A 14,583-nucleotide genomic window follows, 5' to 3' on the forward strand; every position below is an offset into this window, starting at 1 on the left:
AGAAATATTTAGGTACCTCATAAAAGATAACCAAAATATGTACAGCAGAACCTTACAGAATTCAAGAAAAAAAAAGGCAGTTATGAAGAATGGTTGGATGCTTTAATACCCTACTCTCAGTAATTGCTATAATAATCAGATAAAACATAAATAAAGAGGCAAAGGCTTTAACACAATAAACCAACCACATCTACCAAACATATTAAAAACATTCTGCCCAACAACAACAGACACATTCTTCCTAACTGCACACAAGACATCTTCCAACATACCATGTTAGGTCACAAACTAAGTCTGGATAGGTTTAAAAAGATACATAATACAAAGTATCTTCCCCTTCCACAATAGGATGAAGTTAGATATCAGTAACAGAAGTAAAACTATAACACTTATAAATTAGTGGAAGTTAAAACACTCAGACAACCAAAGAGTCAAAGACAACATCACAAGAGAAATTAGAAAATACTTAGAGACAAATGAAGATAAAAATGTACCAAAACACAGGGCACAGTGAAAGCAGAGCTAAGGGAAATGGCTGTAAGTGCTTAACGTGAGAAAACAAGATCACAAATCAACAACCAGCTTTACATAGAAAAAGAACAAACCAAAGCCAGCAGAAGGAAGAAATTAATAAGGATTAGAGCAGAGATAAACAAAATAGAGAACAGAAAATCAATGATACCAAATGCTGTTTATTTCTAAAAATCAAAGAAGCTAGGTGCATGGCACATGCCTGTAATCCCAGTATTTGGGAGGCTGAGACAAGAGGATCATAAGCTGAAGGCCAACAGGATACTGCAACTTAGTGAGATCTTGTTTCAAAATAGTAAGGTTAGGGAGCCAGGCATGGTGGTGCACCCTTGTAGTTCCTGCGCTTGGGAGGCTGAGACAGGAGGTTCGCACAAGTTCAAAGCCAGCCTCAGCTACTGAGTGAGGCTCTCAGCAACTTATGAGTGAGGCTCTCAGCAACTTAGTGAGACTCTGTTTCCAAATAAAGTATAAAATTGGTCTGGAAGTATAGCTCAGAGGTAGAAAGCCCCTGGTTCCACCTCTAGTAACACACACACACACACACACACACACACACACACACACACACTAGGGTTAGGGAACTAACATAGAGGTAGAATGCCTCTGGGTTCAATCCCAAGTACTCCCTCACCCCCCCCCCCAAATCAATGCATTAGGTAAGAGGAAAAAAAAAAAAAACGGTGGGTGAAGACTAAAATAAGAAAAGTGGGAACTTTGTTACTACTATTATATGCCAGCAAATTAGATAGCCTATATGAAAAGAACAAATTCCTAGAAACATAAAATTTACCAAGACTAAATTACAAAAGATAGAAAATATGGATAGACCTATTAGTATGAAGAAGATCCAATTAGTAATAAAACATAATCTAACAAAAAAGCCCTTATAACTTATGGTCTCACCAAACATTTAAAGAAAATATAATGCCAATCCTTCTCAAACTATTTGAAACAATGAAAAGGGGATCCTCTCTAGCTCATTTTATAAGCCTAGCATTACCCTAATACCAGAGCCAGACAAAAGCAAAAGAAAACCATAGACTACTATCCCTTATCAAAATTAATATAAAAATCCTCAATAAAATACAAGTAAATGGAATTCTTCAGCACAGTAAAAAGAAATTGCATCATGACCAAATGGGTCCTGGAATGCAAGAATAGTTTAACATATGCTGGGTGTAGTAGCACACACTTGTAATCCTGGAATCTGGGAGGCAATAACAGGAGGATCTTGGGTTTGCAGAGAGCCTCAGCTACTTAGTGAAGCCCTCTGCAACTTAGTAAGACCTTGTTTCAAAATAGAGAATAAAAAATAGAGCTCAGGGTATAGCTCGGAGGTAAAATTCCTGGGTTCCATCCCCAGTACTGAAAAAAAAAAAAGAATAATTCAACATATGAAAACTGATAAATATAACACACCAAATAAAAGAATGAAGGGAAGAAAACCATATGATTATTTCAAATGTGATAGAAAAATATATTGGACAAAATTTAATGCCTTTTCATGACAAAAGCGCTCAATAAACTAGAACAGAAAGAGACAGCCTCAACATAATAACAGCTCTATATGAAAAATCACAGTAAATATCATATTGAATGGCGAAAGACTCAAAGCTTTTCCCCTAAGATCAGGTACAAGACAAACATGTCCACTTTTATTCAATATACTATTAGAAATTTGAGCCAGAGTAATTAGACAAGAAAAAATATAAGGAATTCAAGTTTTAAAGGGACTTCCGGGAAGATGGCGACCGAGAAAAGCGGGGCTTAAGAGCCCTGCTAACAACCAATCTCCATTACCACAAAATCAGCGCCTTTCATAGCCAGAAAACACCATCACCAGTGAAACAAAAAATCACCAGGCTCCAGAGAGAAAGCGGACTGAGAACAGAGCCACAGAGGAGATACACCGGCCTCACGCCCGAGGACGCGGCAGACGCGGCAGCAGCGCCATACTGCCTACGGCACTGGCGAATTCACGGGATGGCTACAGCAAGCCGAGGTGAGCCACTGCGGAACAGCCAGGCGGGATTTCTCCACGCAGAGACCATCTAAAGCTCCCAGTGGCCGAGCTCAGCACACGCTGCAGGGATTCAGAGTGGAAATCAAAACGAAGAAGAAAAACGCCAGCCCCACAGCCGAGGGCGTAGCAGTGGCGCCATATTGCCACCGGCGGCAGCAGCACCGAATTCAGCGAGGCCAGTACAGCTACATCTGCGTACTCAAGAACAGTGAGTCAAATTGTGGGTCACAGAGGAGAAATCCCAGTACTGTACTCCCTGGGACTTGACCCAGTGGGGGAGTGGCAGTGGCAGAGATATCACACCATAGGAGAACGTGCAACCTGGCACCCCCCACAGTCTAAAGCAGCCTCTATCGACTCTCTGGGTCGGAGAATTTGTGATACAACCCAGTAAAGGAGCAGTGGGGTCTGAGATACTACTGACTCGAGATCCAGAACACCTTAAGTGAAGTCATAGTGACCCAAGGGAAGAACCCAGAGAAGGCACAAACATCCGAAATCATGGGAAAGAGGAATAATACTGGAGTAATAAATGCCCACAACCCCACAACATCAGAACCCGATAAAATAGAAAATCAGAGATTTCTAGAAGATCAAATCAGGAAAATAACTGTAGAAATAATAGAGGTGCTTCGAAAAGAACTCAGAGAGAGCCAAAAAGAGATAAAGGATGCAATTAATGAAGTAAAGGCCTCAATTCAAAGCACAAAAAACCGATTAGAACACATGGAGAACAGAATCTCGCTCTTAGAAGATGAGCAATCCAAAAATGAACGCATAGTTTCTAATCTAGAAAAAAATATCCGACAGCAGGAATCTGATATTGAAGAAATATGGGCCCATTTTAAGAGAGCTAACCTAAGAATAATTGAAATAGAGGAGGGAAAAGAAAGTGAAACCAAAGGGATCAACAATCTCTTCAAGGAAGTAATAGCAGAAAATTTTCCAGACATAGAGCAAGAGGTTGATACACAGGTCCAGGAAACTTATAGAACTCCCTTCAGACAGGATCGGAGAAGAGGATCCCCACGCCACATAATTGTCAAAATGACCAATGTGGAAGCCAAGCAGAGAATCTTAAAGGCAACAAAAGCAAAGGGCCAAGTGGCATTTCAGAGGCAAACCAATTAGAATCACTCCAGACTTCCCAAACCAAGTCATGAGAGCCAGAAGGGCTTGGAGTAAAATATTCCAAACTCTGAAAGATAACAACTTCCAGCCAAAAATTTCCTACCCAGCAAAACTTTCTATCAAATTAGATGGAGAAATAAGTAGCTTCCATGACAAACAGAAACTGAAGGAATTTATGTCTTCAAAACCAGCACTAGAGAAAATACTCAAAGAGATTAACTACAAAAAAGAAACAGGTAACACACTCCAGAACTAGAGAAACAAGATTTTCCATCCAACAGACAACTAAGATTGGATATCTGTGGAGATTCATTATTTATGTTAGTCTTTTACCTATCTCTAAAGGGTATTGTTTGCCTTTATTGTTGTTAATTTCTAGGATTTCTAGTTGGAATATTAATATACCTTCAGATATAGCATTTGGAAATATTTTATCCCATTCTATTAGTAACTGTTAACTCTGTTTACATTGTCTTTGGATATACAATTTTTTTTTATTTTTTAGGGAGTTTGTATACTCCTCTGTTGCCTGTGCCATTGAAATCATAACCAAGAAACCACTGCCAATTTCAATGTTGTGAGCTTTAATGACCCAGATTTTCTCCTAAAAGTTTATAGTCTTAAGATTTATATTTAGGTCTATTATCTATTTTGAGTTAATATTTGTATATGGGATTAGGTAAGGGTCCAATTTTATTCTTTTCCATGTAATTATTATTTTTAACAATATTTAGTTAAAAGATTAATATTTCCACCACCAAATGTTCGTGGAAACCTTGTCAAAAATAACTTGACAATATAGGGAAGAGTTTAGCTCTAGGCTTTTATTTAACTCCAATGGTTTATATATCTGCCTTTAGAATAGTACTACACTGTTTCAATTATTGTAGCTTTATATGGTTTGAAATCAGAAAATATATATCTTCTAGCTTTGTTCTTTTTCAAGATCATTTTGGGTACCTAGAGTCCATATTCCATATTAGGAGAGATTTTTTTCTGAAAAATAAATATATAAATATATGATAGTTTCACCTAAAAAATAGAAAAAAAAATATTCTCTGGTAAGAAAGAAAGCAAAAAGAAATATTGAAATGTTATCATAAGTCATCAAAAGCTTGGTATCAGACAAATGAAACTATTATGTGAGATTATCATTTTTAATTTTAGATAAATTGCCATAATACTAGATGTCAACTACTAAGCCAAGCATGGGAGGGAGGGATAGGGAGAGAATGGGGTGGGGATTGGGTAGGGGCTGACTGGGAAAAGTGTGCATGTATGTCTACAAAAGTATGTATCCTACTATGATGTATGAATACAGTGCACCAATAAAAATAAATAAATAAATTTAAAAAAATAAAATAAAAATTAAAAAAAGTTTTAAAGGAAGAATATATCTTTTTATAGGTAATATGTTCTGATATGTGAAAGAAATTTGAAAAGACATATTCAAATGGAAAGATAGCCCATGTTTGTTTGCTTGTTTGTTTTTGAGACAGGGCCATACTAAATTGCCCAGGATGGCCTCAGATTTTCAATCCTCATGCCTCGGCCTCCAAGTGGTTGGGATTATAGGCATGTGCTACTGTGGCTGGCCACACCGAAGATTTAATATTGTTCAGATGCTAATACAACCCAAAGTGGCCAATACAATCCTATCAAAATCCCAAGGATTCAATGTAATTCTATCAAAATACCAATGATGGTTTTTGAGAAATAAAAAAATCCATCCTAAAATTCATGTTGTTTTCTAAGAAACCACAGATTTCCACCACAGCCTGAAAATGTAGAAGGAAGCCAGAGGACTCACACTTCCTAATTCCAGAATGTACAATAAGCCTGGTACAAACCAAACAGTGTGGTATTGGCACGAAATAGACACACAGACCCGTGGAATAGAATGCCGAGTCTACACATAAAATTCTCCCATATCTGATAAATGATTTTTAACAAGGGTCCCAAGAAAAGTTTACTAATGCATACTCCTTTTGTTTAAACTACAATGGGATATCTTAGTCCAAGGTATTACATTTCACTAACAATGAGAATGAACACTTCTTTCTATGTTTTTATTAGGCATTTGTATTTTTTATTTTGTGAATTGCCTCACTGTGACTTGTATGATTTTTTAATTTTTAATTTGATTTTTTAATTTACTTCTTATTGCTATAGTAAACCTTGGTATGGCATAAGCTGCAAATGGCAAGCCTGTTGGCCTTTCCTCAGGTGACTTGAAATGCTACCTTTATTGTATTATATATTCACATATATGTACATTAATCTAATTCTGGGTAACATACAAAGTGGTTAAGAGTTCAGACTCAGCTGGGCATGGTGGCGCACGCTTGTAATCCTAGTACTTGGGAGGCTGAGACAGGAGGATCACACAGGTTTGAAGCCAGCCTCAGTCACTTAGTGAGGGAGGCTCTCAGCAGCGTAGTGAGACCCTGTTTCCAAATAAAGTATAAAATAGGTCTGGGAGTGTAGCTCGGAGGTAGAAAAGCCCCTGCGTTCTATCCTCACTACCACCAAAGAAAGAAGGAAGGAAGGAAGGAAGGAAGGAAGGAAGGAAGGAAGGAAGGAAGGAAGGAGAAGGGAAGGAAGGAAGGAAGGAAGGAAGGAAGGAAGGAAGGAAAGAAAGAAAGAAAGAAAGAAAGAAAGAAAGAAAGAAAGAAAAGAAGAAAGAAAGAAAAGAAGAAAGAAAGTTTAGACTCTGAAATCAGGCTGCATTGACTCGCAAAAAGCACTATTTCACAGTAACTGTTACCTCTTTTTTATGATCTCTTTGATATTTTTAGTCTTTAAGAAAAAATATCCCCCTTTATTGGTGGAATTGGAGATTGAACCTAGAAGCATTCTACCTCTGAGTTACACCCCATCCCTTTAATTTTTTGTTCTAAAATAGGGCCTACATAGGTTTCTGAGAGTCTTGTTGAGTTGGAAAGGCTGCTCTTGAACCTGCAATCCCTCCTGTCTTAGCACCCCAAGTACTAGGATTACAGGTATGGGCCACCACATCCAACAGGAAGAGATATCTTCAAAGGAGAAAATCATTGTAAATAGGGATAATCCTTTTTAATTTTATAAATATAAATTTCTAAGATGAAAAATCCTTAGTATATAGCTGTAGGCCTCTCACTAGATAAAATTAGCTAAGACTTTTCCACTTTATTTTTATTATCGATACATATTAATTATACAGAAGAGTGGGTATCACTGTGGCATATTCATATAGGCATATCCTTTATTTTGATAATTTCTACCCTCAAATTTAAATAGTCAGAATCTATATGAAAACATGCTATATGTGGGCTGGGGATATAAATCAGTGGTAAAGTACTTGCTTAGCATGTATGAGATGAAGGAAGGAAGGAAGGAAGGAAGGAAGCTTTTAGACAATTTCAACATGGAGCCTCAGATTGTTGTAGATTCAAGAACTGAAACAGAATTCCGAGCCTCAATACTCTAGATTTTGAGTGTCCTTTAAGTAGACCTTTGGACTATAAGTGAAGTTTTATATGAAGAGTGGGGATATTCTGAATAATGACTTTATTTTGACAAATAAAAAAGTTAAACTATTTTCTATCTTTATTTTAGGTTTTTATCTTTTACATGTAAAAATCCCTGAGGATTAGGATGAGGTTAGGGATATCTTATCAGTAGAAAGTACATTTGGATTAAGATTTGAGCTCGTAGGGTATGGTGGAACACATCTGTGATCCCAGTACTTGGGAGACTAAGACAGGAGTATCACACCGTGGAGGGCAGTCTCAGTAAGTAGAGAGATTCTCACCCATCCAGCAAGACTGTTTCAAAAATAATAAAATAGGACTGGGGGTGCAGCTCAGAGGTAAAATGCCCCTGGGTTCAATCTTCAGTACCACATACACAAAAAAGATGATTTAAGTTAACATGAAGATGTCATATTAGTTGTGGGCTAAACAGACTCAATGCTAAAAGAAATATGATTTGAAAAAAGTTTACAAAGTAGCTTTGTTCACTGATAATCAAAGCAAAATTATAGAACAATATAATACTGTGGGAGAGAAATTTTGTCAGATAACAAACATTTAAATATCTCTCTATTCAGGTTTTTTTCCTTTTCTTTTCTTTCTTTCTTTTTTCTTTTCTTTTCTTTTTTTTTTTTTTTTTTGGTACTGGAGGTTGAACCCAGAGGCATTCTACCTTCCTCTGAGTTATATCTCCCACCTACTTTATTTTTTTAAATTTTGAAACAGGGTCTTACTAAGCTGCTAAGAGACCTCACTAAGTTGCTGAGGTTGGCTGCAAACCTGTGATCATCCTGGGATAATAGGCATGTGCCACTATGCCCAGCTCTATCTCTTTAATTATTAATCTTGGCATAAAAAAGATTGAGAGTATAGACATAAAAATAAGATATATGAAGAAAATTTACTTTATTGGGGTAAGTAGCAGAGATAAGAAGGCAGACCTAAAGCAGCAAAATCAATGGGATGAGAAGATCTAAAAAGTGTTATAATTTTCTGATGTAATACCTGCATGTACAGATTTTGATAAAAATAATAAAACCTTCCCTCAATATACAAATATCCTGGCTTAATTAGACATAAGTACATATAACAAAATGTCAATAGAAAATGCAGCTTAATTGATTGATGTAAGTTTAAAATTTAAATATCAAACTCAATCCAAAGACAAGTGACTTAATGTGAAGTAACTATATTAACATAGAAAATATAAAAACAAACTACAAAATTCCTTCATAGTGCAAAGATTTAGGTAAAAGACTCAGAGATTTGTCTTGCTTTCAAGAAGCTTCTGCTGCATTGTTTCTTTGAGAACAATGACATCACTGTGGAGAAAATGCTCGGGGATCAGGAAAGGACCTGCCTCTGTTCACCTGACCTCACCTTCATGCAGGAGCTTACGTAACAAGAACCTGGCACCGAGCGCAAAGATCTGGAAGGAACTGGTCGTTTTTATTGTTGTGTGGCTCATAAATGGAAGAACCAGAGCATATGTGAATTTATAAGCTCTTTGATTCACTGTGTACCATAGTTACTTTAAAAATACATGTGAGGAGCTGGGCATGGTGCACGCCTGTAATCCCAGTACTTGTGAGGCTGAGTCAAGAGGATTGCAGGTTTGAGGACAGTCCCAGCAAGTAGTGAGATTCTCAGCAACCTAGCAAGACCCTGCTTCCAAATAAAGATAATATTAGACTGGGGGTGTATCATGGAGGTAGAATGTCTCTGGGTTCAATGCCCAGTGCCACCCCCACACACAAAATACATGTGAGAACATTTATAATTTGTTACTGCTCGCTAAAATCAAAGGGAGAAACTGAGCACATTCAAGATACGGAATATGCTTTGCCCTATGTCCTGGCTTCTGCAGCTATACTTCAGAGAATGGATTAGAAAGATATTTAAGCTTATTATATAGAAATGTGTCATCCACTCACCTCAAAGGACATGAGGAGAAAAATTAAAGAATTATAAATTCTTAGAAAACATAACAGATCCTTTGGGCCCTGGCAAGGAAAATGTCAACAAGTCAAAAGATACTAGATGGCTATTGACCAGTTTCAGGAAGGCAAGCTGCAAGCCAAGACGGAATAATGCTTTCCCACCATGCGTCTACGGCTGCAAATGACACTAATCCTTTTTAATGGTCACAAAAGCTGACAACTTACTCGGCCTTAGAACTGAAGGCACAAAACGATCTCTGGGAAGGACTCACCATAAACAGGTCACGGGCACCAATGTCAACAGCTAGGAGGAAAGCCTTTTCAAATCTCTGGTATCTATAAGGAAGAGAAACAAAAGTGAGTGGTGAACAAACCCATATGAAAGGAGATAACTGACTGTTTAATGTTTAATGTACTTATCTGTATTGTTTTCACTATTCTAATGGAAAAATCTTCTAATGGGAAACATCTTTTCAAACAGATTTGGCCAGCCAGGAAATGTTACTGTACTTAGGAGTAAGGCTCAGAGCTTGTGGATGCCTTTGGTGTCATTTCCAGGATAAGCATAAACTCAAATAGACAATTGCTGACTATGGGAAATTATAGCTTAAAAAACATGCCTACAGCCAGCACAGTGGCACACACCTGTAATCTCAGCACTTGGGAGGCTGAGAGAGGAGGACGACAAGTTTGAGTCCAGCATGTGACAATTTAGCACTCAAAATTGTTCCAAAGTAAAAAATTAAAAGGGATGGGGATATAGCTCAGCGGCAGAGCACCCCTGGGTTCAATCTCTGGTGCCATTTTAAGAAACTACAATGGAATGAAAGTCGTGAAAGCATTTTGCTTTTTTCCTTTCTGTGTGTGTGCATATGTGTGGTACTTGGGCTTGAACCTAAAGATATTCTACCTCTGAGCTATATTCCCAGCCCTATTTTATTGTTTTTTTAAATTTTGAAACAGGGTCTTGCTAAGTTTTCCAGACTGGCCTTGAACCTGTGATATCCCTATCCCCCATGCAATAGGATTAAAGGTGTATACCACCTCACCCCACTATGATTTCTAATAAAAAAAATACTACTTTCTACTCTCATAATTTTTTTTTTGTGTGTGTGTGTGTAGTTCTGGGGATTGAACCCACGGCATTCTACCTCTGAGAGACACTCCCTGCCATATACATATGTAATATATATTAAAATAAATATATTAAAATAAATGTATTAAAATAAATATATATATAGGGTCTCACCAAGTTGCTAAGGCTGGCTATGAACCTGTGATCTTCCTATCTCAGCCTCCCAAGTACTGGGATTATAGGCATGAACCACAGTACCTAGTTTCTTCCATAATTTTTTGTAGTTTTTTCTCTAAAGCATAATTTTTAAGAATTGTCCTTGTGAAGTTTCATTTTAGGCTAAGATATATTAGAAAAAGATGCATTTTATACAAATTATGTCTACAGAAAGTTTACACTGGGTTTTGGAGTGACAGCGTGTCTTTATTTTAACTGAGAGCTAAGATTTCTATGGGTGTAACTGTCAGTTTCTCTTCCTGTATAGGAACAAGCCGATAGTATCCCCAAAAGCTTTCATATGCCTGTCTGCAGTTGGCACCCTTAGTCCACCTGCAGCGCTAGAAACCACTGATCTGTTTCCCGTCACTATAATTTTACTTTTTATTCTAGCTTGTTGTATTATGAGCTCAAGTAGGATTCAAGTCTAAGTTGTATTGTGCTTTGCTGTATCTTTTCAAGAATATTACAAAAATGTAATTGCACAATATCTACCCTGTTGTTTTCTGCCTCTTTTACTGAGAGTAATTAATTTTGTTCAGATATCTGTAGTATTTTTGTTTGTTTGTTTTGTGGTACTGGGGGTTGAACCCAAGGGTATTCTATTTCTGAACTAAACCCACAGACAAATTTTCTTTTTCTTTTTTTATTGTGAAAAAGGGTCTCATCAAGTTGCTGTGGGTCTTACTAAATTGCTAAGGCTGGCCGGGAACCTGCAAGCAGGATTATAGCAGTTAAATGTGGTTTGAAAAATTATTTAGTAGAGCTGGGCGTGGTGGTACACACTTGTAATCCTCACGCTTGGGAGGCGGAGACAGGAGGATCGTGCTTAAGAGATCCTGTTTCCAAATAAAAATATAAAAATAATAGGTCTGGGAGTGTAGCCCGGAGGTAGAGGGTTTCCAGGAACCGCAGTACCACAAAAAAAAAAATAAATAAATAAATAAAAAAAATGTTTAGTAGAGCCGGGTGTGGTGGCGCGTGCTTGTAATCCCTGCGCTTGGGAGGCTGAGACAGGAGGATTGCATGGGTTCGAAGCCAGCCTCAGCTGGCTTAAGAGACCCTGTTTCCAAATAAAATATAAAATAGGTCTGGGAATGTAGCCTGGAGGTAGAAGGACCCTGGGTTCCATCCCCAGTACCACACACACAAAAAAATCGTTTAGTAGAGCTGGGTGCCTGTTGCACACCTGTAATCCCCGTACTTGGAAGGCTGAGACAAGATCACAAGTTCACAGCCAGCTTCAGCAACTTAGCAAGACACTGTTTCAAAATAAAAAAAAATAAAATAGGGCTAGGGGCTTAACACAGTACTTTGCCTATATTAACTCATTTAATCTTCACAACAATCCTATCAGGCTGGTACTATTATCCCCATTCAACTGATGAGAAAACTCAAGTACAAAGAGGTCAAGTAATGGTTGCCAGGCAAAATACAGGACACTCAAGTAAAACGAATTGCAAATAATTGTTTAGTACAAGTATATCCAGTGCAATATTTGGTACATAGTTATGCTAAATAATTCTTTACTATCTTCAGTTTAACTAAGCATCTTGAATTTTTGCTGAATCTGGCAACCCTAACTTTGTCAAAGGTCCCATATCCTCTCCCTTGTAGAGGACAACAAGGAACCCCAGAGTCTGGCTCTAAAACTGGCACCTTTAGAGCTACTTCTATTGTCATTAGAAAGGAATTAACTATTTGTTCCAGGAGTGAGGAGTCTTCTTCAGATCAGGTTTTTCATTTCTAGGTTTTCTAAATTCAAGATTAGAAATGCCATGCTACTGTCATTAGAAGGAATAATCAAGCTAGACATGGTGGAACACTCCTGTAACTCCAGTACATGAGAGGCTGAGGCAGGAGGATTGAAGGTTCATGGCTGGTCTCAGCACCCTAGTGAGATCCTATTTCAAAATTAAAAAAAATAAAATAAGGCTGGGGCTGTAGCTCAGAGGTAGAACACCCCTGGGTTCAATCCCCAGTAAAACACACACACACACACACACACACACACGCACGCACACACAATGATCAAGTTGTGTGTGGTGGTACATGCCTGTAAATCCAGTACTTCAAAGGCTAACAGGAGGATCACAGATTTGAGATAGCCTCAGCAATTTTGTGAAATCCTGATTCAAAGCAAAACAAAGCCTGGGAGTACAGCTTAAAGGTAAAATACCCTTGCGTTTAGTCCCCAGTAACACACACACACACACACACACACACACACACACACACACACACACCACAACATCCAGCAACAAAAACAACAGAAGAGCCAGGAGTGGTGGCACATGCTAATAATTGCAGTACTTGGGGGGCTGAGACAGGAGGATCGCAGGTAGAAAGCCAACCTAGTGAGATTCTGTTTCCAAATGAGAAATAAAATCAGGCTCACAGTATAGCTTGGAGGTAGAAGACCTCTGGGTTCAATCCTCAGTTTAAGTAAATTTAAGAAAAACTAAAAAAATAGTCAAAGCTGAGACAGGAGGATTAAAAGTACAATTTAGTAAAACCCTGTTTCAAAATAAAAAAGGTTACAACTTAATATAATACTGTTTCAAAATAAGAAAAAAAAAATATGGGTTGGGGGTGTGGCTCCGAGGTAGAATTCCCCTGGGTTTAATCCTTGGTATCACACACACAGAATTCTATCAGGTAGCTCCTGTGTGTTTGGCTGTTATACCAGCCAGCTCCCTCTTTAGCATTAGTATGTTAGGAACCCAAATTCAATCATTTGGTCTCTTCCAGTTTTAAAATTAATATAAAAATTATTGTCATCTCAACTGTCAGCTATAACTACATTTACATTTACTTTTATTGGGTGTTTTCAAAATATTTCCAATGCTTAAGGTGTTAGGACTAAAAAGGAGGGAAAACTAATGAGAAAAACGAATGACAAGAGTCTAGTATGAGAGTGAGATGCACAACGATGGTGCATGCTTAGACGCTTACTAAGTAATACATGCCAGTCACTTCGTATTTATTACAGTCTTAGAGCATAACTAAAGACTGCTATGGTAAGCTCTCCATATGCAAAACAGAAATAATAGTAAGGGCTTAAATATCTTACCCAAAGTTACCCATCCAAAAAATTGTGAAGCTGGACTCAAACTTACTTGTTTGATTTCACAGACTAGGCTTTTCAAAAATTATTGCATGCTATCAGTACAACTGAACTGAGGCTTAAAAGATATGTGCTGGAACAGAGCAGCCTCCCTAACACTTAACAGAGGAGCTCTTCATCATTGTAATTGCTACTGATCATTGAGATGATATGTAAGAATTAATCATATGGTTAATTTTGTATTTGTTAAAGCTATTATTTTTAAGATCTTCTGTCACCTATGACAAGTGACTTGGTAATAGACCGACACTATCACCATAAAATAATGATAAAATCATTTACATATATTTATATATTTATATTTTATGGTGCTGGGGATTGAACCCAAGGCATTCTACCTCCAAGTTACACTCCCAGTCCTTTTCACTTTTTTGCTTACTAGGCTGCTGAGCATCTAAGTTGCCAAAGTTGGTCTTGAACCTGTGATTCTCCTGTCTCAGCTTCCCAAGTACTGGGATAACAGCCATGCACCATCATGTCCAGCTTTCATATACATATTTAATTGCAATTATATGTGTACTGATGATAGTATAGTATGATATAATTGCTTCCATTTTATTTACTTATTTGATAGAAGTGGAGGGGACACTCTATCTCTGAGCTATACCCACAGACCTATTTTTTTTTTAAAACAGAGATTCATGAAGTTGCAGAGGGCCTTGCCTAAGGTACTGTAGCTGGCCACAAATCTATAATTCTCCTGTCTCAGCCTCCCAAGTACTGAGATTGCAGGCATGCGCCACCATACCCACCACCACACATTATATTTATACAAAATAATAATAAGTTGAAGATTAAATCTATGTCAGTACATCAGTCCAAAACAAATTGAAAACCCAAACTCCAAATAATAGCAGCAGCTATGTTTTAAAAATAAGGACACAAGTGAAAAGATAGGGCTTGAAAGAGAGTTTGAATAGTGCTGTTTCATCAAGGACACTTTAGAGAGAACTATTCAGTAAGAATATTCTAGAACAGTCTTTATTTTCCTCTTCTAAGGAGAAGGTATGTGTAGGAAGTGGAAGACT

At 37.6% G+C, this 14,583-nt stretch overlaps 1 protein-coding gene across 1 annotated transcript in view; it reads right to left on the minus strand.

Annotated features, from left to right (window-relative positions):
• The window catches only part of WDPCP (WD repeat containing planar cell polarity effector), a gene marked incomplete at its 3' end in the record, with an annotated part of 308,777 nt that overhangs the window by 179,255 nt on the left and 114,939 nt on the right, over positions 1–14,583 (minus strand). Inside the window, exon 12 of the mRNA XM_080711300.1 lies at positions 9,410–9,473. Within this exon, the coding sequence (XP_080567426.1) occupies positions 9,410–9,473 (64 nt within the window). The remainder of the gene's footprint in view (positions 1–9,409; positions 9,474–14,583) is intronic.

Source organism: Muscardinus avellanarius (assembly GCF_963383645.1).
Source record: "Muscardinus avellanarius genome assembly, chromosome: 15".
In the NCBI taxonomy this organism is placed as follows: domain Eukaryota; kingdom Metazoa; phylum Chordata; class Mammalia; order Rodentia; family Gliridae; genus Muscardinus; species Muscardinus avellanarius.